Source organism: Ambystoma mexicanum, chromosome 9 (assembly GCF_040938575.1).
Source record: "Ambystoma mexicanum isolate Mex_15411 chromosome 9, UKY_AmexF1_1, whole genome shotgun sequence".
Classification (NCBI taxonomy): domain Eukaryota; kingdom Metazoa; phylum Chordata; class Amphibia; order Caudata; family Ambystomatidae; genus Ambystoma; species Ambystoma mexicanum.
The window spans coordinates 1,077,851,654-1,077,875,813 of NC_090931.1; the positions used below are offsets into that span (position 1 = coordinate 1,077,851,654).

Genomic DNA, 24,160 nt, shown 5'->3' on the forward strand with positions numbered 1-24,160 from the left:
CTCAATGACATAACAGAGGAACCTTTACCCACTGCCCCTCATCTGTGATGATATGGATAATATGGAATCATTCTGCACTCCTATGGTATTTACAAAGCTCAATTTGCGGGGGGCATACCATTTGGTACGCATAAAACATGGTGATGAATGGAAGACCGCGTTCAAAATACCTCTTGGGCACTTCGCATATCGGGTTATGCCCTTTGGCTTAAGTAATACCCCCGTGGTCTTCCAGCGTTTTATGGACCATGTCTTTTTTGGGAATCCGATAGGAAGATTGTCAGTCTGGGTGTATCTTGATAAGTTTTTTTTTTTTTTTTTACCAACTTTGAACCAACATGTGCAAGCAGTACTAACCAGATTGGCTTCAAATTCTCCAGACCTTCGACTCCTAGATGCGCTCGCATATCTCGGATTTTGCACTATATTCACTGGCTCCCTGTGACCAAGCGTGTCCAGTTTAAGTCTTGGCCCAGTTCATCTGGCCTTTTATGGCTCGGGCACGGCGTACTTGCAGTCCAAATTCCACCCATATATCCTTATCTGAGCTCTTCATTCTGCCGATGCCTCCCTTGTTTCTGAACCTTTAATTTAAAGCTGCCCATTTTGGTGGCCGTTCCTTTTCAGTGGCTGCAGCACTATTGTGGATTTCTGTGCCCTTCGGCTACTGAGAAACACTTAAAACTTCTAGGGCTCTTAGCCTCACCTAGTCAAGCTAGCTTCAAGATGCCTTTTGGTGAAAGTTGGGCTTTATATTTTGGTGTAACACAACAGTGCACAATGATAATCGCAATCTACAATACATCCGTTCCTTGCAATGCAAGTCAAGCCGACAAGCCAGATGGGCGTTTATATTCGCCCAGTTTGGCTTCTGCATAACTTATATCCCTGGTACCAATAACATATCTGCTGATGCATTCTCCCGTTCCCTGGAGAACAGTGATGCCAAGGAAGAGGCCTTGGGACAAATGATTCCAGCCCGCCATTTCGTTGGCCTGTTGCAATACAATTTAAATATTCAGCAGTAAACTGCAATTGATCCTGCCTTGCCTACTCTGGTCAAACATAGGGGTAACCCCAACAATAATGATCTCCTCTCCTTTTCATTGCCAACCGCCTGCATCTTCCTCCGGCTGCTATGAGTACACAAGCGCTGGCCGAATATCATAGTTTGGATCGCTCTGTTCAAAGGTCAAAAGGCCACTCTGGATCTTCTTGCCAGGCAATATTGGTGGCCTGGTTTGGCCAATTAGGTTGAACAATGTTTCCACTTGCCCTGGGTGTTCCCAGATGAAAGACGATCGACCAGTTGGTTTATTGCATCCTCCAGAACTGCCAGTGATGTCCTCGCTACGATTTTATCACAGACACCTGTATAATGGTAGTAATGGATTGTTTTATGAAAATTGCACATTAGGTGATACATTTCAACAACAAAAACTGCATACATTGTATTTTTCACAATTCTTTCTTCATAGCTGCAGATATGGAGTTCATTAACTTTATTTTTAGCCATGGCTATGAAGGGCCCTGGTGCCGTATTTAAAGCCACAAATAGGTGTGGCAAGTTGAAATTGGCTTTCTCATAGCTGCGGGTACGACCTCCAGTCGTTGCTGAGATTAACCACGCCCCAAATCTCACCAACTTGTTGGTTGCTGCCGTAGCCACGGTTATTACGTGTGTGTGTGTGTGTGTGTATATATATATATATATATATATATATATATATATATATATATATATATATATATATATATATATATATTTCAAAGGGATTGTGTCCTCCGACGTATTCCTTATCTATGATATTTGTATCTCCAGCTTGCTGGCCTTGGAACATTTTTTCCCCAGTAGAGGGCGCTGTGCGTCGACGTCCGTCGAGTAGGTGTTGCTCGACAGCGTCGTCGACATCCTCGCGCAGGATTACGATCCTCTCGAGTTCTTCGAGGCCTCTTCCAGTTTTCTCGACGCCTTTGTCGGCGCCTTCGAGGATTTTTACATCGGCGTCGACGACATCGACCTTTTCAAGGTCACTGATGATGGCTCCCTCTGCTTTAGAGATGGGTTTTATACCATTTCACAGGCCAGAGCATCCCCCCTTAACTTCAATTTATGAAGAAAGGGAAGATTATGATCAAGAAAGGCCTTTTGGGCTGCAGAGGACCACATCACCTGAACCAGAGACATTTGCCTCTGAGGAAAGAAGGTTGAAAGACCTTCAGGATGCATTACAGGAAGCAAGTGGTCTAGACACTTCCCCAGAAGTGGAATTTGTCAATCCAGACCCAGAGGAACATGCTGAAACCCCTTATAGAACCCTAATGTCAAGAATTATGGAGTTCATGGGTTGGTCTGCGCTTGCACCTGTTTTTCAACAGGATGACCGCACAGATATTCTGGATAAGGGTCGACAGGAGGATCCTGTGGTTCCCTTTCATTCTGCGTTACAAAGAAAGATTTTAACTAACTGGGAAACTCCTGAAGTTGTCCCTGCGGTTAACAAGAAGTTGTCAGCGAAATATAGGGTATCTGCTGGTGACCCTGAATACCTATCTAATCATCCTACTCCAGAGAGTCTGGTGGTCCAGGTTGCAACTTCATCAGGCAGTACATCTGCATACCCCACTGCTCCACAGGATAGGGATGATAGAAAATATGATGCCATGGCTAAGAAAGTCTTCTTGGCCTGTATCATGTTTTTAAAATCTATTAATGCGACTTGTACGCTCGCTAGGTTCAGCCACACTCTTTGGGAGTGTGCTTCATCAGCGGCTGACTGCCTCCAGGAAGGAGAAGAAAGGGACGCATTTTTAAATATCATCAGAGATGGTAAAGATGCAATGTGTGAGTCCCTTCAAACTGGCATTGATTCTGCTGACAGTATCAGCAGGGCCATGGCGGCAAGAACCACAATCCGCAGGCATGCGTGGTTGAGAAAGTCTGGCTTTGCTTCTGACGTATAGGCCAGACTTTTAAATATGCCCTTTGACTGCTCTTCCCTGTTTGGTAAAAAGGCGGATGGAAAAACTGCAAACATCTAAAGCAGCAGCCAAGTCACTAGGAGCTGCAATCCGCCAAACTAATTTTCGTCCCTCAGGATCCTCTTGGAGAGGAAGGTCCTTTCGCTATTATTCCTTATGTGGAAGAGGCAAAGGACGTCCGGCTCAGAGGCCAAGGAAAATGTACCCGTGGTGGACGGGGCAGAGGAAAGAAAGCCGCATCAGCAGGAGCAGGAGCCGCTTTACCTTCGGCAACTGCATCAGCCGCTCCCAAACCACTCTGAGGTCTCCCATCACAAGATACCTGTAGGGGGCAGGTTAACTCACCATCTGACGGAATGGCAGACTATTACGTCAGATGCTTGGGCATTGGAGACAGTTGCCCAAGGTTACTGCCTGCCTTTTCTACGCATCCCTCAGAGCCATCCACCGGGGAACAGCTCTCTGAAAGTGCCGGATCCGCTCCTCTTGCAGGAAACTGTAGACCTGCTAGAGAAAGGTGCCATAGAACCGGTACCGGTACCTGTAGCGGACAGGAACAAGGGCTGGTACTCCCCCTACTTTCTCATACCAAAGAAAGACTGAGGACTGAGACCCATCCTGGACTTACGACAATTGAACAAGTTCCTCAGGAAGGACAAGTTCAAGATGGTAACTCTCTCTCAGATCCTTCAGGCCCTCCAGCTTCAGTACTGGTTGGTATCTCTGGACCTTCAGGATGCTTATTTCCATGTGCCAATCCATCCCAAGTACAGGAAGTACCTGAGGTTCGCAATTGGCAACTCTCATTATCAATTTCGAGTTCTGCCATTTGGGCTGACCTCCGCCCCGAGTGTCTTCACCAAGCTAATGTCGGTTGTGGCTGCAAGTCTAAGGAGGGAAGGGATTCACGTCTACCCCTACCTGGACGATTGGTTGATCAGAGCAGTTTCTTCGGAACAAGCTCGGATCCAACTAGATTATGTCTGCCACTTCCTTCACAAGCTGGGCTTCTCCCTCAATTTAAAGAAGTCACAGATGATACCATCACAGAGACTCCAGTTCATTGGAGCAGTCCTGGACACGTCCCTGGGAAAAGCCTCGCCACCAGAGGTGAGGGCTCAAGATATTCTGCAGATGGTCACCAGATTTCAAAATGCCCAACGTCTCCCAGCCTACGACTTTTTGAGGTTGCTAGGCCTCATGGCATCCTGCATATCCCTTGTGCCAGAGGCTCGCCTGAGAATGAGATCCCTTCAGTGGGCCCTGAGGACTCAGTGGTCACAATTCTCAGGGAGGATGACATATCTCCTCCGGAATCCGGACAAGGTAGCCTACGACCTTCAATGGTGGGCCTATCCAGAGAACATCTTGAAAGGAGAACTGTTTTGGCAACCATGGCTGGAGATAACAGTAGTCACAGACGCCTCACTCACGGGGTGGGGAGCCCATGCCAACAACTTGACCATCAGCGGTCGTTGGTCTCCATCGGAGTCCAGACTACACATCAACCTGTTGGAGCTGAGAGCGATCAGACTGGCACTGAAGGCTTTTCTGCCATCAGTATGGGAGAGAAACGTCCTGATAATGACGGACAATACAGTGGCCATGCACTACCTCAACAAAAGAGGCGGCATAGGGTCACTGCCACTGTGCAGAGAGGCGATGCAGCTCTGGTTTTGGGCAATTCAGGAAGGAATCTCTCTATCGGCAATTCACCTAGCCGGAGAGAAGAACTTGACAGCGGATGCTCTGAGCAGGCAGAACACAGTCTCCCACGAGTGGGAGATAGCTCAGGAAGTCCTTCAAGAGATCTTCGCACTTTGGGGAAACCCCTCAAGTGGATCTGTTTGCCACCAGTATCAACAGGAAGTGCGACAGATTTTGCTCAAGGGAATTTCCCCCGAGAGGAGTTCTAGGAGACGCGTTCGTAGTGGACTGGGAGTTCCCACTTCTGTACGCGTTTCCTCCGGTCCCTGTCATTCCTCAAATGATCAGGAGGTTGAGAAGGTTTCGGAAGAACATGATCCTAATTGCCCCGGATTGGGCCAGGAGAACGTGGTACCCGGACCTTCTGGACCTGTCCATCCATCCTCCAATTCGTCTACCGTACAGAGAGAATCTTCTCTCGCAGAAGGGAGGTCAGGTTCTCCATCCAGCCATCAAGACCCTCAACCTTCACGCTTGGTATCTGAAAGGTTGAGGTACAAGGATTGGGACCTTCCCCTTCCAGATGACGTCATGGAGGTGTTGCGTTCGGCCAGAAGGCCAGCAACTAAAACTCTATACCGCTGCCGTTGGAATAAATTTTGCAGCTGGTGCAGAGAAAAGAATATCGAACCCTTTTCATGTGGTACACCTGCGGTGTTATCCTTCTTACTTTATTTGGCAAGTTCAGGCCTTCAAGTTGGCACTATTAAGGGCCATCTCGCAGCGCTATCGATCTTTAAGCGCACTGCAGAGGAGCCATCGTATTTCAAAATTCCATTGGTAATACAATACCTGAAAGGTCTAACTAATGTTTACCCTCCAAGACCATTCCAAGTTCCCTTATGGGACTTAAATCTAGTTTTAAACTTCCTAAAGGGTGATCCATTTGAACCACTCCACTCTTGTTCATTGAAGTTTCTCACCCTCAAAACTGTTTTATTGGTAGCATTAACATCTGCTAGAAGGGTTAGCGAGATACAAGCCCTATCTTGTAAACCTCCTCATACACTTTTTCACAAGGACAAAGTCGTTCTACAGGTGAAGCCTAACTTCCTCCCAAAGGTAGTTTCTGAATTTCACATTACTCAGAAGATTACTTTACCTTCATTCTATCCTCCTCCCCATCCGGGAAAGAGGAAGAGAGACTACACAGGCTGGACCCTAAGCGAGCCTGGAGTTTTTATATCAGTAGACTTGCTAAAATTAGACAAGCAGATCAAATCTTTGTCGGTTACGCAGGACATAAGTTGGGATTACCAATAACCAAACAAACCATCTCCAGATGGATTATTTTAGCCATTCTGGAATGCTACAAACTGGCAGGGAAAGAGCCCCCTCAAAATCTAAGGGCTCATTCGACAAGGGGTATCGCAGCCTCCTCAGCTCTTCAAAGAGGGGTACCAATTAGAGACATATGTGCGGCTGCCACATGGTCGTCCGCACATACCTTTACCAAATGTTATAGCCTGGATTCCTCCTCTAGTCAAGAGACTAGATTTGGCAAAGCTGTGTTACACTCTGTTAATTCTTAAAGAGTAATATGGCATCTCTTACTCCCGCCTCCAATCACATACCGCTGCTATGGGAGTCTATCATAGATAAGGAATATGTCGGAGGACACAATCCCTTCGAAGGACAAGTTACTCCTTACCTAGTAACGTTCTTTCGATGGGATGTTCCTCCGACGTATTCCTTATCGCCCCTCCCATCCATCCCCGCAGTACCATTTCCCTTGTGGTTGCAGCTTACGCTCCTTCAAGGGTAGTAACCATTCATGCAATAACTACCTTACTCTACAAAACGGAACTGAGCAACGGACGCTGCGCGTGGCCATTTATAGGCATGATGACGTCGGCGTTGATACGGTGGCTGTCGAGGAACACCTACTCGACGGACGTCGACGCACAGCACCCTCTACTGGGAAAAAATAATTCCGAGGCCAGCAAGCTGGAGATACAAATATCATAGATAAGGAATACGTCGGAGGAACATCCCATCGAAAGAACGTTACCAGGTAAGGAGTAACTTGTTCATCTGTACGGGAGGAGGTACATATGGTGGTGCAGTTGGATCTCTTACTGGATTGGACTGTCTTTCATTCAACAGTTTATCAATTGGTCTGATGCATGCAAATCTTATGACGGGTAAATCTTCTGCACATCTAATTGGAAAGCCCTATCCATGCCTCTAATGGCTTCCACCTGTTTCTGCTGATCATGTACTAAGACTTTCTCGTCTTTTCATATGTTTGTGTGTGTGCTTGTCTCTACATTAAACCTTCCTCCAATCTCTGACAATATCAAATGCAGCTGGTCTTGCTTTCATCCGTAATAATAGTTTCTAAATGTTCTATTCTAGCCACCTCAAAACTGACCAACTCAGGCCACTGAAGGTCTGGAGTATGTCTGGTTTGTCGATGCCAAATATCATTAAAAACGATAGCGCCTAGGCCATACTTGATGTACATACCATATGCCGGTAACGCCTCAGGTGGCGCCGGCTGACTATGTCAACATGAAATACCCTTTAGCACTTCATTTGCAAACAGAACCCCACCCACAAGGCCTTATTGAGAGCCTCAAATGCCTGGATCTGAAAGCAAGCCATTTACTGCCAAGAGGAGGCAATAAAGAAATTCTTCTTAGACACGAAGTGGCCAAACAGATTAATAAAATAGAGACGTCATATGGGATTAACTCAAGACAATTGTATTTCAGTAATTTAGAGCAACTGCATAATTATCAACAGTACATTTATACTTAAAATGGATTTCAAAAAATGGCATATTCCTTAGTCATTTCGACTGACTGGCTGAAGTGATACCTTAGTTAATTACCAAGGTATTATTATGATAATGGCAGTATAGTATCAATTTAGGATTGCGATAACAATCCATATTAAGATTTAATGTGAGTACACATAATAATCACAACTAGGTATTAAAAACTCTCATAGGAAGTGGCTATCAGGCCAGGAAGTACACACTATCATTAATGTGTATGGTTTGTACAAAGATACAAATACGCTTGGATTAATAATCAATTCAAAGTGTATTGCAAGACCTAATCAGACCAAATTTTAATTTAAAATGTGATCAATAAGGCTGCACCATGACATCATGGTGCAATGCAACAATGTCAATGAAGTTGCTTTAAATAGACACCATTTTGACAAGTGAACATGTGCATTTCTAGTGAAATGGAACGCTAACACAAGAGATAAACAATCTGTTTTAGAAACTTCAACGGAAAAGGTAAATATAAACTCTAATTTCATATTAATTGTTATTTTTTGTTATCACGGTTATTTTGTTCAAAATACTGTAGCTCCAGAAGTCTGTTTATCTTGAACAACATACAAGCTATACAATATTTTAAATCTTAATCTGAGTTATAGCAAGATTACTTGATGTCATCCCCGGCTCCATAGTTACCAGATCAAATGTTTTTCACTCTATTTATAATTTCGATGGGTTTGGGGCCACTCCAATTTTCATAATAAGGAAGAAAACCATTTATAATAAGTCTACATATTTAATAGTGGATTTAATTTGGCTACTCTGTACAACTTTATATTTGGGACATTTATCTTCAGTCAAACTAACATATTAATATTATGAACACAAAAATATTACTGTCAGGTTTGCACAAATGTATAGAGGTTGGTGAATTCAGATTATGTGCATCTTTCATGATTTTGAATATTAAAATCTTTTGTAGTCAAATTAAAGGTCCATTTGATATTTGAGCTCCTAGATTCTTTCCTCCTGGTGAGCAACAAGAAACTGGCAAAACACGTGTTGAGGAATAATATTTAGCGGTCCTTCATCTACTGTAAAATTAAGGATAATAATTGGGGAAGATCAATTTAATATGAAGACACTCAAAAAAATGAGATTAATGATGAGACCACACAAATGAAAATTAACCATCACAAGAATATTAACAAGATGCAACAAATATAATTATTTAAGAATTTATTTCAAGGATATATGTGAAGAAAATGCACAGATTGTGAATATATCCCACAAAGGATAATTCTTATCCCCATGACACAAATACAAAAGCGAAAACATCCATCAGTCAATCTAAAGAAGGATATAAATGCGAACACCCATTCAAACCAACACCAATGTGGATTTTATTTCATATAGACAAATGAGCGACGGCAATAAAATAATATGGATAAAATCCTTTTGAAAATGTAAACCCAAGTATTGCAAGATTTTAAAATCAAGAACTGCTGGAATTCATGAACCTTCATTTCTTCTATCACTATTTTCTTTTGGCGCGTTTTTTTAAATTTCAAAATAAAAGTATTCAGAATTGAGCAGGTGATGAAAAAACATCCAACATGAATCGTAAAGGAAACATTTTGGAGGGTAGTGCTCTACGATGGCACCTTATCATACTTGGCATCTCCTTACATGGTACAATTGCAAGAATCTGGCTAATCTCCTGCCCTTCCATCAGCGTCCTCAAACTGTTCAGATTTACTCTGAACTGGATCTCTTACATATTGACCAAATATTGCAGATCTTAATAAATTTGAACTTTTACCATATAGGTGCCTTGGGATTTCAAACTTGTCTTCTCGGTAATGCCATTTGCTAAGGCTTTGTGTTACCTTTTCATCAGCACCAATTACGTTGAGATTGGATGATTGATTAAATCGAAATAAGGTGCATTGTTACTCCAATGCAAAAGCTTCCGCAGCTGTTTATACTATAACCAATGTAGAATCTGTTCAGAGAAAGACTGTGCATCTTGCTTATAAATTCAGGTCTGATTCCCTTCTTAAAGCTTTTGAACAGGAATTTCCAATGGATGCGGTCAAAAGCCTTTTCAGCTTCTAATAACCCCTCTACTAAGCTTGCAGCCTTCCATCAATGTCAGGCTGAGTATCCTCATGTTTGAAGCACAATGTCTTCCTTTGATGTGCCTCAACTGATTTCGATTCAATCATCTTAGTAAAACTGCATTCCGCTACTCTATTAAAATAAACTGCTTCTATAATGACGAATGGCATTTGGCACCACTACATTTTATAAAACTGTTACTACCTCTTGCAATATCGTTAAGGGGTGATGGAAGAATCCTTGGGTTTAAATTTGGCAGAGTTGAACAGAATTTATGGTAACATGCTGATGATTTGCTACTGGTCCTGCAGGAACTGCCCGGTTCCGTTCCAGCTTTGATGGAATAGATACAGCAGTTTTGATGATTCTACAGGTACAAGATAAACTGGCTTAAATCTAAGGGTATGTACTGTTAATCAGCGTGTAGCAAACCCGAAAGACCCAATTATAGATTCTGATGTTGCACCTCCAAAATGAAACACCTGGGAATTTGGCTAACTAATGACATAAGCCAAATGCTGACAACATGAAGCTGGCCCATGTCAGTCTAAGATTAGACCTGGATAGATGGAATACTCTGAAGTTATCATTCTGGGGCAATGTGAACTGATGACATACTGAGCATGATCCCTCTTCCCACTATCAAAGGCACGTTTGAAGGTGTGGACAGATTCATTCAGGAATTCCTATGGGAAGCATGCTCTCCCAAGAATTAATCTCTGGATATTATAATTACCATGTGATTGGGGTTGAATAATGTACCTACGTTTTCCCGTTACCATCTTGCACACGTCAAGACATATACAACAGTTTATAGACATCTCGGATGAATGGACAAGAGCTGAGGCTAATATGAATGGACCATTGGAACCTGGAGCATTACTTACTATGAGAAATAGACAGAGAATGGAGACCAAAGCATCAATTTCTGAGTGAAACACTTGGTTGAAAATGTCCAAACAACATGGTTAAGACCCGTTGCAGGCTTGCAATGACTCAATTCGGCTCAATCCTGCTAAAAAGAAAGTTGTATTTGCCCAAATGGTATAAGGAGTGAAATGGATAGATTTAATTGAAAATGGAAAATGGTTACCCTTTGAGAAACGTTTACAAAATCAAGACTCTCATGTACTGTACACACTGTGTCGAATTCTGAAAAATGCAATAGACTCTAAAGATATGATTCCTGATATAGGAGACATTTTAAAACATGCAGGCCAACAAAGTCACATGGCTTCTAAGTTGTACAGATTCTTGATTAGCGCGAAGACAGCCAATGCTAAACTACTGGCGTCATGAGATGGGAGAAAATCTTGAATATACTCCTAATGTCTTTTATATGAGCTGAAAGAGCCATGAAACTCAAGCTATTAAATGGGGTTCAGACAAAATGTGTAAACCGGGATTAACTGACTCAAATAGGCACAGAGTAGGCATCTGTGATGAATTGAGGGAATTCATTACTTCTCCCCAAGGGGGAGTGCCCTACCCACCCCCTAGGGAGGTGAGCACACTCTACAACACCCTCCCTATGGGTCGAGAAAAATTGGGATCTCACCGGGAGATTCCCCCGCTCCAACCTCCATTTGGGGGACAAGGACTCCTGTTCCTGTGAGGAATAAGAAACATGATGGCATATATTTGATTGTCAAAGTTATCAAAACAATGTGAAGTATCAAGACAAGGCTGAAGAAGCTAATGGATGCTATTAAGAAGAAGAAAAAGAAACGGTCTCTTTAAACAAAACTTACCAATTAACTTTGAAGAGCAGATTAGAAGATGAGTAATAGTCAGGTAGAGCGAGAGGGAAAGAGAGAGAGAAGGATGATGTGAGGAAAGAGAGGAACGTCTGTCGAAGCAGGGACGGTCCCCCGAGAACGTGAACCTGGGAAGAAGTGGAGCCACAGCAGAATTCATAGCCCTCAAAATCCGAAGTTGCCTGGAAGCGGCACACTGAATGCCGAGAGACCAGAGTAGCAGAGAGCCAGAGAGAAGCAGAGTCAAGTGGGGCTTTAGAGTTGGTGGTGGCGTGACCCGTGAGAATCGTGCTGGGGAGCCTGCCCGCATAACAGTGCTGATACTGCCGTAGGCAAGCCACAGCAAGCGGCGCAGCTCCCCTTTTGAAATAAGGAGAAGCTGAGAGAAGAATGAAGGCCTCTTATGAAGGACGAAGAGGAAAACGGCTTGACAGTGTGGTGGAGTAACGGAACAGAGGAAATACCTGTGAGAACCCCAGAGATGTTCCCTGATAATAAGCAAGATAACGGGGGACGTGGGAGGCACAGGAAGCCAAACGACTATCATTATATGAACCAGAAAACCTGTCTCGGTTTGAATGAGGGAAACATGAAAGTAAACTTGATAAATCTGTGATAAAGGTGAGCAAGAGAATAACATTCCCTGAAAGGGAGATGAAAGGCAGTAGAATATACTTGATAAAGCTGAACTGTGATAACGTGAGACAGAAAATAACGTTCCCTATAAGGGAGGTGAAGTAAAGTGAATATCATTCAAGAATGAACTCAATGAAAGCGAGAAGAGATCAGAACCAACATTAACTAATCTGAATACTTGCAGTAAGAGAAAGCGAATAATGGAGCTAACCAAGGCAGGTATATATCTACCCTGCAAAGAGGTTTAATCAAATCCTTTGTCAAAAGCAGAGAGTGGGAGATGAGAAAGAGTATGCGGAACTGAAAGCTAGGGTAGCCTTTGATAGATGAATGAGTCGAGGAGAGGCATCCCTACAGTGGAAAGTAAATATAACAACCTGAGGAAAGAGTTGCACAAAATTGAGTCTCCAAAGACTACTAAAAAATCATATATTAAGAAGTTCTTTGCAAATAAGACCAGTGCGGAAAGCACCCCGCAGGAGAAAGGGGTCTTTATCCTGCCCTTTTTATTTCTAGAAGTGATGGGGTCAAATGGTATTCCTTTTTGGACATTCAGAGACGACTGACGAGCACCATAGTTAGTAAAATAGGTAGGGCGCACCCACCCCACAGCGACGGGGGGAAAGATGGGCTCTATTATTATTTCTTTAATAGAGACATGGTAACATTCCCTCAGTCTGCATCCTCTTTTTGACCCTCAACACACCCTAGAACATATGTTATTGGAGCGTAGCAAAGTTCCCTGCTTCTGGAAAGAAATAGGAGATCTGCTAAATGAAGTTTTGGGATTAGAAATGAAGAATGTTTGAGACTTTGATTTTGGTTGAATATGAGATGTTTGCCGACTTAACTCATCCACATAAGAATTATTTAGAGCAACTTTAATGGCTACAAAAAATAATTTTAAGAAAATGGAAATTTTAAGAAATGTGTAAATTGTCCCAAATTGAAAAAGTGATCTTGAAACGAAGAATTCATCTTTTTGATTAACATCTGGAGCAGGTTTTTGGAAATGGACATGAGTAAGGACTTGTTCTGTAGAAGATTTGTAGAGAGAGAGAGAGAGAGAGAGAGATTGGGGGGGTGTGGAGGGCAGGTTTGGTTGGTGTTTATTTTTGTTTTCTAACCTGTATCTGTACTGTATACCATAATAACTGGAGTGATTGTTTTTCAATAAATTGTTCTTACAAAATAAATATAACGAATATGCAGCTTGTAAAAAAGTTGCAAAAAAATGAACTCCAGTGCATTTTTGAAAGACGTTTTTAGTGGTTTATAATAAGTGAGGGCAGCATGCAGATATATTTATGTGCTCCTGTGTTCAACTCCAGCAGTGCACAACATAAACATGCTACCAGAAAGAGTTCTTTAGAATTATTGCTGTTAAGTGTCACAGAAGGAAGGAATCGAAGAAGCTAGTCATGGTTTTATTGAAGTGTTCCAGTGGCGGCTCAAGCAGGCGACATAGTTACATAACACCCAAACTGTAATGAGTTACTTTATTGTGATTTCTTTTGACAGGTGAGTAGCGATGTCACTATTATACGGTAATAAGTATATTTTTAAGATTTTGTGCAGATATTCCAGACTGTCATGTAGTATAGTGATGATGACCACTGCATCGCTGCCCTCACAAACATGCAAAAAAGTGACCATATTGTAATTTTTCCCCCCCAGATGAGCAGTATGAATGCGCTTGTGAAGGCGCGTCCTGTGTAAATGGAGATAGTTGCATTGGCCAGCAGTGCTTTTCCTCATTGAGCATCAATGATGGCGTTAAGGTTTACCAGAAAGGTTGCTTTCAAGTCTACGAACAGGGGAAAATGACCTGTAAAACCCCACCATCTCCTGACCAAGCTGTAGAGTGTTGCCAGGCAAACTGGTGCAATGTCAACATCACTGCACGGTTGCCCCTTAAAGGTAAGCCTAATGTTTAAGCACCACACTTTTATTCCCTTGGTCACTAAATTGAGATTTGCTTAATTGACTGGAATGTTGGAGTTCTAAAATGATATATTCTGTCAATGCTGTAGGCCACACAGTTGCTTTTAGCAAGTTTCTCTACGTAACTGAAGACTATCATGGAGTTAGGGCTGGTGGAAGCTTTTATGGTGACTTTGTCAAAGTGCTTTTTTCTTTAGCCCTGCCTCACCTACTTGCCATATGTTATGTTTATAGGGCCATAATAGAACTCCTCCCCAACCCTCTTCTTTCTCACTGCTAGTGACGTTGTAAGCAATGCCTAAGGGTTCAAAATTAAGATTCAATGAGTGGGAGTTAAAACCAGCTTTTGGGTGTGAGGCATAGCCCAGTAGGCAGGAGTTACTGCTGGGGAACCAGTAGCAACTAAACAGTGCATTGCAAATTTCACTTCCACATGAGGTGCACACTTAAACTTTTTACCTATTATGTAAGATCTATTATATTTAAATGTGCCCTAGACGTGTCCTAAATCTTCTGTATGTACATTCTTAAACACTTAATTATTGTCACATATGCAGGTTTGTAAGGAACCAGTTGGCCTGGGAGCCAAAAGTAGCTCCTGGCAACTGTTGGCTTTAAGCTAACCAGGATCGTAGTGTAGAAGCAGGAGCTAGCTCCCGGCAATTCGCATGGATGGAGTGTTTTAGAAAATAATGTAGTGAGCACCTTTTTACCCTGAACCTTTTAAGAACGGCAGTTCAAAATATTTTTGGGAATTTTGTCCCACAGACCATATTAAATTTCTTATCATTTGGGATCCCTTTGAATTCAATCATCTTTCTGCTGCCTCCTTTTTAAACTATTGCCTTGTTAGTCTTCATGCTTGTTTACACATCCGAGACATTACAAAAACCTATGACCTTGTATAATGCACTTGTACTTCGTTGTACCGTAAGTTCACTTGACTGCTCTGCACGCTGAGGATTTTGTTTTCTCTACCTTTTATTTGAATGTATTTTCATTGAAATTATGATTAATCGGGTATTTTAGTTTTTATTTCTTTTATGAAGTAAAACTCTGAAATTGTGTAATTCATGATTGTGAATGTTCTCCCAATGGCTCTTGATTGAAGGGTGTTAATGCTCTATGTTGGTGCAGGTTTATTTGTGCATGGTGAAGTACCCTCACTTTGTGCAGAATTTTGTGAACTTTTAAAATATTTTATTTTTAAAATAAAATATTATTTTGGAGTGTTGTAATCTGCTTAATCCTGGGTGTACCGCTTGAAAGTCAATGTGAGAAAACCGTACAGGCTATTGGATACAATATAGGGGTATGTTTGGGAGAATTCTCAGAAATGTGCTAAATCCCGTCTACCTTAGAGACCCCAAGCTCTTTTGCTGGACTTTAGGAATTTTAATTTTTATCATGGAGAGAGGAAGACCCTTTTCTCACTCTCATGTATATTTCTTGATTTGAACACTTTGTTTCTTTTAGTTTTGGAGTCTGACAAGCTCCATAGGCTTCATATTTTTACAGTGCAGTGGCAAAGGGAAGTCTCTCAGATTTCCCAAAAGGTTTAAATACCTTCTCTTGGTAGAACTACTGTTTACAAGAGCAGTGAAGTGAAATTGACTTTACTTACATTTATAACTTTCTAGACCCAGCTCACACTATCTTACAATAGGGTGCTGGATCGGTTACTTAATAGCCCCTTGGTCTAGTTTCTCATGTAACATTTTTGTTATCCTTTTCTACAATTAGTGGCTGGTGGCAGTGGTCTACTTTTTACTACCATTGAGTGTTTATACTGCGGGCTGCAATTGCAGCTGCAGTAAAGCACCCAATGGTGCCTATTTTGTCAAAATGGCCTGGTCGTCTTTTTTTGACATTTCTTGTTGGAAAGGTCCTTCTTGATGTTTACACTGCGTGCTAAACTAGGTTTTGTCCCTTTGTTTGTTTTGTCTTTGGTGGGATTCACTGGTGAAGCCTCCTCTGGCTCCAGCGTGTCTGGCAGGACTGGAAGCGAGGCAGGTTCCCGAAACTCCCTGTGCTTAGTCTCCTTGGCTACAGGAATGCACCCAAAGGTGATTGGCTGGCTGTCCTTGGAGGACAGCCACCCTGCTGTGTGATTGACAGCTAGGCTGCAAATGAATGGGAGAAACCTGCATAAAAGGTGAGGTCTTTTAGACAGAAGGCAGAGTCAACCACTGGACGTAGGAATCCAAAGATGAACTTGGAAGAGAAGCTTACTGCAACATCTGCACCGTTGGTTTGCCAGGTGAAGCCCTGCTGCAGTGCTGAAGCTCCGAATTCGCCTCGACTAGAGAAGCCCTGCAAAGGACGACTTCTCCCCTTGGGTTGGTGGGACCAATCGGCCCCAAGACCAACTCATCTGGAAACCCCTTCGAAGCTGGCTGTACTTCCATTTGTTGCTGCAGGAACCGAGTGCCAGGGAGAGGAACATCAGAATCGAGGGCATTGTTTTTAAGTCTGACCCGGGCTCCAGGATGATCCTGCGGACTCCGATGAAGCAGGACCAACCAAGCCTGAGCCACCTCAACAGAGTGCTGGACCCCAGAAGCAAGAAAAGTCCTCCAAGTGTCAGAGAACCGTGGTGGTGCTATTCGCGAGAAGCTGAAACCGCGAAGTGCTGCTGATCTGAAGTTTGCCCATTGGTGCAGCCGACCTTCAAACCGTAGTGCAGGAGTCCCCAGACATCCTCCCTCTTGTCCCCATGACTGAGGCCCAGGAACAACAGGATCTGCCATACTACAACAGGAACAGAAGCCAGCTGGAGTCAATTTCTTCGCATCTACGGTACTGTAAACTAAGGGGTACTTGCCTCTTACTGTGTAATTTGCCTTTGTTACCTCTTGGAGAGTTTCTTGCAGCTTTGCCCATCACAAGCCTCAAAGCTTGTTGCCCAACCGTGATTTCTTTTGCAACAAAAACTCTATAACATTGTGCAAGATGTTTTACTTGCCTTCAAGAAGAACCTCAGCTCTCCTAGACTTGGCTAACTTTACATTGGCTGTCCTAGCTCCTGATGGACTCTTCTAACCTCTGACTTTGTGTTTTTATCTGACCAGAAAGTCACACATTCTTTACTTGTGTAGCTGGGAAAGGGTTAATCTACATTGCATTGGGTGGGGGGCCGGGTTCAAAAGTGCTTAGCAGTTTGAGATACTTGACTATCGTTTCTCCCTCTTTTCCTTTTTGACACCAAGCTCAGTATTGCTTTAAATGTACCAGTGATATATTGATGTCCACAGTGTCCTAGTTATTTAAGTCACTTCAGGGTGTAGGAACTGTCTGTGTGCCATCCCAAATGGGTAGCTACTGATTTATTGAAACTGAGAGTGTGTATTTATTGAAGGATATTTCTGTGGTACATAGTTGCTCCCTTCTAAAGAAGGCTTATTCAAACTGACTTAAATAATTGTTTAATCAAGAAACCTTGAGTATAAGTTTTATCTAGATACTTGTCACTGTGAAACTCTGCTACAACCCTACAGCTCACATTGACTTCTCTTGAGATAAGCCTGGCTGCTCAGTCACTCTACCAACTTGTCTAGTACATGCTTATACCAAAGGTTGGGTTGAAGACCAGGCTTGTGCAGTCTCCCACAGGGTACTGCATACAATCGTGCCTAACTGGGTATAATGTAGCGACATGGAAAAAGCAGCATTGGATGTGGTTACACACTCAACATTTACACTTATGATGGTATCCAAGAATCCAATTTAAAGTTGGATTACATAATTTGGGTGGAGATTTTGCTAAATCACCTATAGTTAAAGAATTATGTTTTCAGGTTATTCATATTACAACAAACATAAGGTAGGTGGATTTACATAAATCTGATAACATTTTGCTCAGCCAAAGTAGTAAGATTTGATGTTATCAATAAACAGACAAGTGCCGTTATGGGGCACATGTCTTAGTCTTAATGTGTAAGTGTGATAGTGAAGTCATGGAATGGCATAGGGAAGGATGTTTGTTTATTGAATGAGTGCATTTGCGAGTTAGATCTCGAGTTCATGGAGCCAGAGTTTCACAAACATTTTGCACCTCTTGAGTGTGTATTCTGTTTTTAGGGTTGTGGTTAGGTTGTTCCAAAATTTCAGACCTAATCCTGTGAAGAATATCCTCTGTACTCTTACGTCCAGTCCCCTTTCCTCCATACTGCATGGGCGTCCCTTCCAAGGCACGGGAGACGGAATCTTTTTCACCAGAAAAAAACCTCTTCCCCTTTAAATTTCGAGGTGTGCGTGGGTGCGGCCCTGGGAGCATGCGCTGCCCTGACTCCGCCCTCCGGCGCCACACCTCAGTCCCCTTTTCTGCATCGATGAGAATGGGCCGATTTCACCAGTGCTCCTGGGTTTGGCTTCGGCCATGTAACTACACGCACGGATACTTCTATCTTTTTTGTCTTTTTATCATACAGGTGCTCGGTCCTCAGGCGTCGCGCTCTTCCCTGACGCATGTCGACTTCCACAGGGTTCAGCAGGTGTCCATCCTGCAATGGGCTCTTCCTAACTTCAGACCCCCACACCCTCTGCCTATGTTGCTTTGGGCCAGGTCACGGTTGGCAAGTCTGTACAGCGTGTAACGCCCCGTCATCGAGGTCTCTGAAGAACAGACTAGTCAGGTGGCGGGAGCTCTTTCAGAAATTGCCTCCAGAGGACCTGAAGGACTTTGTTAAACATCGATCCAGGCCAAAGGTGGGGCCTCTGTTCTCCATCGCACCCCGCAAGGGAGACTGCTTCCCATGGACTCGCCAGTGCGGGAGGGACCGCTCAGGTTTTCCTACTAGCACGTGCACCAAGGCTGCTTGCTCCAGCTACCAGCCTACAAGCCGAGGGATCCCCGGATCCTCCCAGTCAGTGTTGAGGGACTGGAAGCTTCTTGTACTGGGTCTTCACCCGAGGGGCTAGGCCCTTGTACCGGCATTATGTCTGAGGGGCCATCCCCTAGTACCGGTAATATGTATGAGGGGGCACCTAAATGCAGCTCTACCGGCCCCTGGGCTGAGGGTGTCATGCCTACCGAGCCTAGGCCTGAGGAGCAGGGTAGGCCTCATGATCCACACTCAAGAGTCCTGGAGGAGGCTGGGCCCAGCGGGCTGAGCGACACGATGCAGGCACATGTGAAGCAGTTCGACAAAATGGCCACCGTGCCAGACATCAGCAAACGCAGACGCCCCATCAGGAGTTCCGCGAAGAACGAGTGTCAAGGTGGGACTGGCCTTAACCAGGTAGGTGGCCTACAGCATATCCTTCATTTGCGCAGGCGGGTTCCTGCGACGTCCTTATGGGCAGGGTATGCAGTGCCTCCAGCAGCTGCCTGCTACCCCATCTATACCCCTACCACCCGCTCCAGCCGGTGAGGACAGGTTCCTTGAGAGGTTTCTCGGACTCATGAAGTCCCCTCGGTTGGGGGTTATCCTCACGGATGCCATCAGTGAGGTCTTCCTTCAATGCCTCCAGCACCTCAGGCGGAGCCCCCGGTGCAGCCTTTTCCTCCGACAATGGCCCCCAGCCGATTCCTCAGGTGGTTCCGTACCAGCCTCTTCCACAGCCTCAGGTCCCTGTGCCTCAGCCTCCGGCTCTCGCTACTCCTCCTCTGGTGCAGGATCCTCCTGACCCCCAGGACACGGACGATGAGGACGCGGACACGCCCTTTTCAGCCACGGCCTTCCATGAACGTCTTGCAGGGCTGGTGGTGTACCTGGTCCTTCCCCAACCCGAGGTCGAGCAACCAGCAGAAGGGATCCTCGCTGAAGTCCTCACGCGACGCCTCTCTGCTAAAACTGGAATTCCATTGCGTACCGATGTAGTTGCCCTGGCCATGAAGGGTTGGCTCAAGCCCCACTCTGTCCAGCCGGTCAAACGATGCCTGGATGCCAAGTAAAGGCAGATGGAGGGGGGATGCACTTTTGTTATCGGCCCATCCTCAGCCACACTCCTTGGTGATCGCTGCAGCATCACTATACTCCAAACTATACTCCAAACATCAGTCGTCCTCAGCTGCCTCCTCTGCCGCGCTGCTAGGCAAGGAGGAGAAGACCTTTGAAGCGTACGGGAAGAATCTGTTTTCCTACATGTCCTTGTATCTTCATCAGGAAAATGCTGATGCCATACTGGCGGGCGCTAACCAGGGGTTATGGTGGGAAATTGCTGATTTCCTCCCAGAACGTCCTACGCAGACCCAATCACGTTTCAAGGCGGGAGTGGCTGAGGCCAAGCTGGTGGCGCAGGACATCATGGAGTCCACCGTGGCCCACATCGATACATTTGCCCGTGCCATCTGCCTCGCCACGGACATGAGAAGAACAGCTTGGCTCCGTGCAACTAAGTTCAACCCAAATGTCCAGTAACACATATTAGACCTGCCGCTCGAGGGGAGTGACCTCTTCCACTCCACCACGGACGAGGAGCTGGACAAAAAGAAAAACAGCTCACAAACGGCCAAGTCTTTATCCATTTTGAGAAAGACCACGCCCAAATCCAGTCACAGCAGCGCTCTGAAAGGGGCGTACATACAGAGGGTTCCGCGGCTTCCACGAACGGAGGTCAGGTAGCTGGACCGCCAGCCAACTACACATCGGCGCAAGCAACAAAAAGGGGGTGGGGCGAGGAAGGGCATTTTCCATTCCCCCTCCTTCGCAACAGCCTCCAAGGGAAAGAAGACATGACACGCCCCACATTTCTCCAGTGGGGAGCAGGCTTGCTCTCCATGCACATTTCTGATGCCAGAGTTTCACGGACCCCTGGATCCTCTGTAGTATCAAGGGGTACCGCCTACCCATCCCATCCCATCTCGGCCTCTCCTCCCTCCTTCACTCCACTCCCTCAAGTTGGGACAGCAACTCTTCTGGCGGAGAGCCTGCCGCTCGTAGAGAACCAGGCTCCGAAGGAAGTCCCAGCCTCCCAGCTAGGCTTGGGCTTCTACTCCAGGATTTTTGCCAATCCAAAAAATAACCAGGCAGGCCTGAGAGTTGTGCTGGACCTTTCCACCCTCAACCTCTCCTTACCTCTACAAAATGGGTACGCCAGCTTTCGTAGCAGAGACACTGTGCAAGGGAGACTGGATGTGCTTCCTGGATCTGAAGGACGCATACTTACACATCTGGGTTTGGCAGCCCCATCATTCTTTCCTACGGTTTAGGATCATGGGCTTCCATTTCCAATACAAGGTCCTTCCTTTTGTCCTCATCTCGGCCCCAGGCTCTTTACCAGACTCAGGAATACAGTGGCGGCCCTCCTCAGGGCCTCCACATCCACCCATACCTTGGCGACTGGCTCGACAGGGCTACATCTCCGGAAGCCATGCACTACACTTCACATGCCCTCATGAACACACTGCACGATCTGGGCTTTTCGCTCAACCTCAAGAAGTCGCAGCTGCATCCCACGCAGACTGATATGCTTGGGTCTCATCTGGGAAACATGCTCCGAGAAAGGGTTCCTTCGGAGGACAAGATCACAGCCATCAAAAGGGCCACTGCTCACTTTCCCGGCTTAGAAGTGACCTTGGCCTGATGGTACCAGCACCTCCTATGTCTCTTGGCAGCGGTCCTTCTAGCCATGCCCCACACGAGACTCCGGATGAGGAGGACACAGCTGCACTTTGCGGCATCCTTGAACCAGGAGCGGGGCTCTCAATCGGAGATGATCAACGTTCTGCCATCTATCCGCTTGGACTTAACAGGGTGGTCCACGGACTTCAACCTGCGGACAGGTAAGCCCTTCCGGCCTCTCAACCCGCATATCACCATCAACACGGACTCCCCTCTCGAGGGATGGGAAGCCACCATGGACGACCACTCGGTCCACAGCATCTGGACGCTACAGAAGCAGGAGTACCACATCAATTGGCTGGAGCTGAATGCCATTGGGCTGGCACTCAAGAGCATTCCTCCTGCTGATCCGGGGCAAGCTTGTTCTCATCCAGACAGACAACTCCACCAGCATGTACTATGCCAACAAGCAGTCGGCATGTGGGAATGGGACCTGGAAAACGACATCTACCTCACAGCAGTCCACCATCTGGAGGAATCCAAACTGGAGGTGGACAGGCTCAGCAGGTTAGAAGCAGACAATTGAGAGTGGCAGCTAAACAACCTCGTTATTCAGGAGATCTTCAGCAGATGGAGTTTCCCCCCAGGTGGATATCTTTGCCACTTGGCCCAACAAGAAGTGCCCTCAGTTCGCCTCCTGGCAAGGACAGGGCCCCGGCTCCCTCGGCCACACATTTCGGATTCAGTGGAATGACATGAAGGCATACGCCTTCCCGCCCACTCCTCTGATTCAGGGAGTCTCGCCAGCTCATCGTCATTCTAATAGCTCCATGGTGGCCAGCCAGGTCATGGTTCTCAGAGCTGCTCAGCCTCTCGGAGATGCCTCAGATTCACCTTCTAACAGGCCCAGCACATCTTCTGGCCCAGCAGGGGGGCAGGGACATCCACCCCTCAGCACAGAAACTAGCCCTCACAGCAGGGTTCCTGAGCAGTTAACTCTGAGGCACTTCAGCCTCTCTCAGGCGAATCTGGAGATCATTCAGGGCGCTAGGTGCAAGGCTACCTGGGCCGAGTATAAAAGTAAATGGACCAGGTTCTGCCACTGGGCAGACTCCAAGGATATCGACCATCTGGCATGTACTTTGGACGACATGCTCTCCTTCTCGGCTCACCTTGCCCACTCAGGCGTGCAGGTTGACACCTGCCGCACTTACCTCGCAGCCATCAGTGCTTACAGGAACTTGGAGGAAGGGGTCTTCTCCTCCAATACCATTGTCAAGAAACATTTGACGGGGCTTGCTAGGCTCTACCTGCCCATCAAGCGGCCCACCCCGTGTGGGACCTGAACATATTCTTGGGCGCCCTGGCCCACAAACCTTTCGAACCAATGGCATCCGCGGACATCAGGCTGGTCGCCATTAAGACGGCCTTACTAGTCTGCCTCACCTCGGCTTGCAGAGTCAGCGAAATCCAGGCGCTGTTCACCTCAGAACCATATACTACCTTTCACAGGGACAAAGTTGCAGACACACCCAGCATTTCTGCCGAAGGTACAGTCTGATTTCTTCCTGAACAAGGAAGTTGTCCTTCCTACATTCTTTGCCGATCCTAAGGACGTGGCACAGAGTTCTGCACTGCCTTGACGTCAGGCGCGCCCTGAAATTCTATCTTGCTTCCGCAAGTCAGATGCCCGTTTGTCACAGTTGGAGGCGCAAGACCAGGCTATCGGCCCTCCAAGGTCTCCATATCCCGCTGGATGGTCTCTGCCATCAAAGAAGCCAATTAGGGGCAGCTCAAGCCTCTTTCGGAAAATATGACACCCACGCAGTGAGGGCCAAGGCAACGGCCATTGCATTCCAGCGTCATGTGCCTTGGCAAGTCATAAGCAGGGCGGCCACTTGGGCCACTCCCTCAGCATTCTGCAAGCAATACTGTTTGGATGCCAACTCTAGATCTGATGCTGCTTTCGGACAGGCGGTTCTCAGGAACCTGTTTCCTTAAGGAAGGTCTCCTCTCCACCCCGGGGATACATTCAGTTGTAATCGCCCATGCAGGATGGAGGAAAGGGGACAGTATGTAAGAGTAATTATAAGTTACTCAACTTAGTGACTAACGTACTCTTAGTCCATGGACCCTTTCCTCTATACGTCCCACCGTCCTCCCCCTAATAATACTGGAGTCATTAGGCAATATTAAATCTATTGTCGACGTGTCTATGGGGACAGAGGTCTGGCGCTGGAGGGCGGAGTCAGGGCAGCGCATGCTCCCAGGGCCACACCCCTGCACACCTCTAAATTTAAAGGGGAAGAAGGGTTTTTCTGGTGAAAAAGGTTCTGTCTCCCGTCCCTTGGAAGGGGTGCCCATGCAGTATGGAAGAAAGGGGACTCTGGTCTAAGAGTATGTTAGTAACTACGGTAAGTAACTTATAATTATTTGTCTTTTGAGCCTGGGTGCAGTTGGATTGTTAACCTGTGATTTTTATTGTTGTTTAAGTATGTATTGGAGGGCTTGTTTGGAAACAAACAGCTGTTAAATGAGGGCGTGCTGAAATATAGATTCTTTTACTGTAGGAGGTTGAAGATGCTGTGTTGGAGAGCGTGAGCGTCATTGAGCACATGCCGGCTCAAACATTGGATGTGGATGTGGGGTCAAAAGAATGTGGGGGAAGGCAAAACTAAAGTAAAAAACAGGTACCCAACCATCTGAGCGAGATTAATATTACAAGTAATCATTTTGTTCGCAAAAGACAGCACAAATTGTCGCTGTAGGGG

The 24,160-nt window shown here is 45.6% G+C and overlaps 1 protein-coding gene across 3 annotated transcripts in view; it reads left to right on the forward strand.

Annotated features, from left to right (window-relative positions):
• Nucleotides 1-24,160, forward strand: part of ACVR1 (activin A receptor type 1) — a 903,677-nt gene that overhangs the window by 369,026 nt on the left and 510,491 nt on the right. For all 3 annotated transcript variants that reach the window (XM_069616402.1, XM_069616400.1, XM_069616401.1), the window contains one exon: nt 13,618-13,860. In XM_069616402.1, the coding sequence (XP_069472503.1) occupies nt 13,618-13,860 (243 nt within the window). The remainder of the gene's footprint in view (nt 1-13,617; nt 13,861-24,160) is intronic.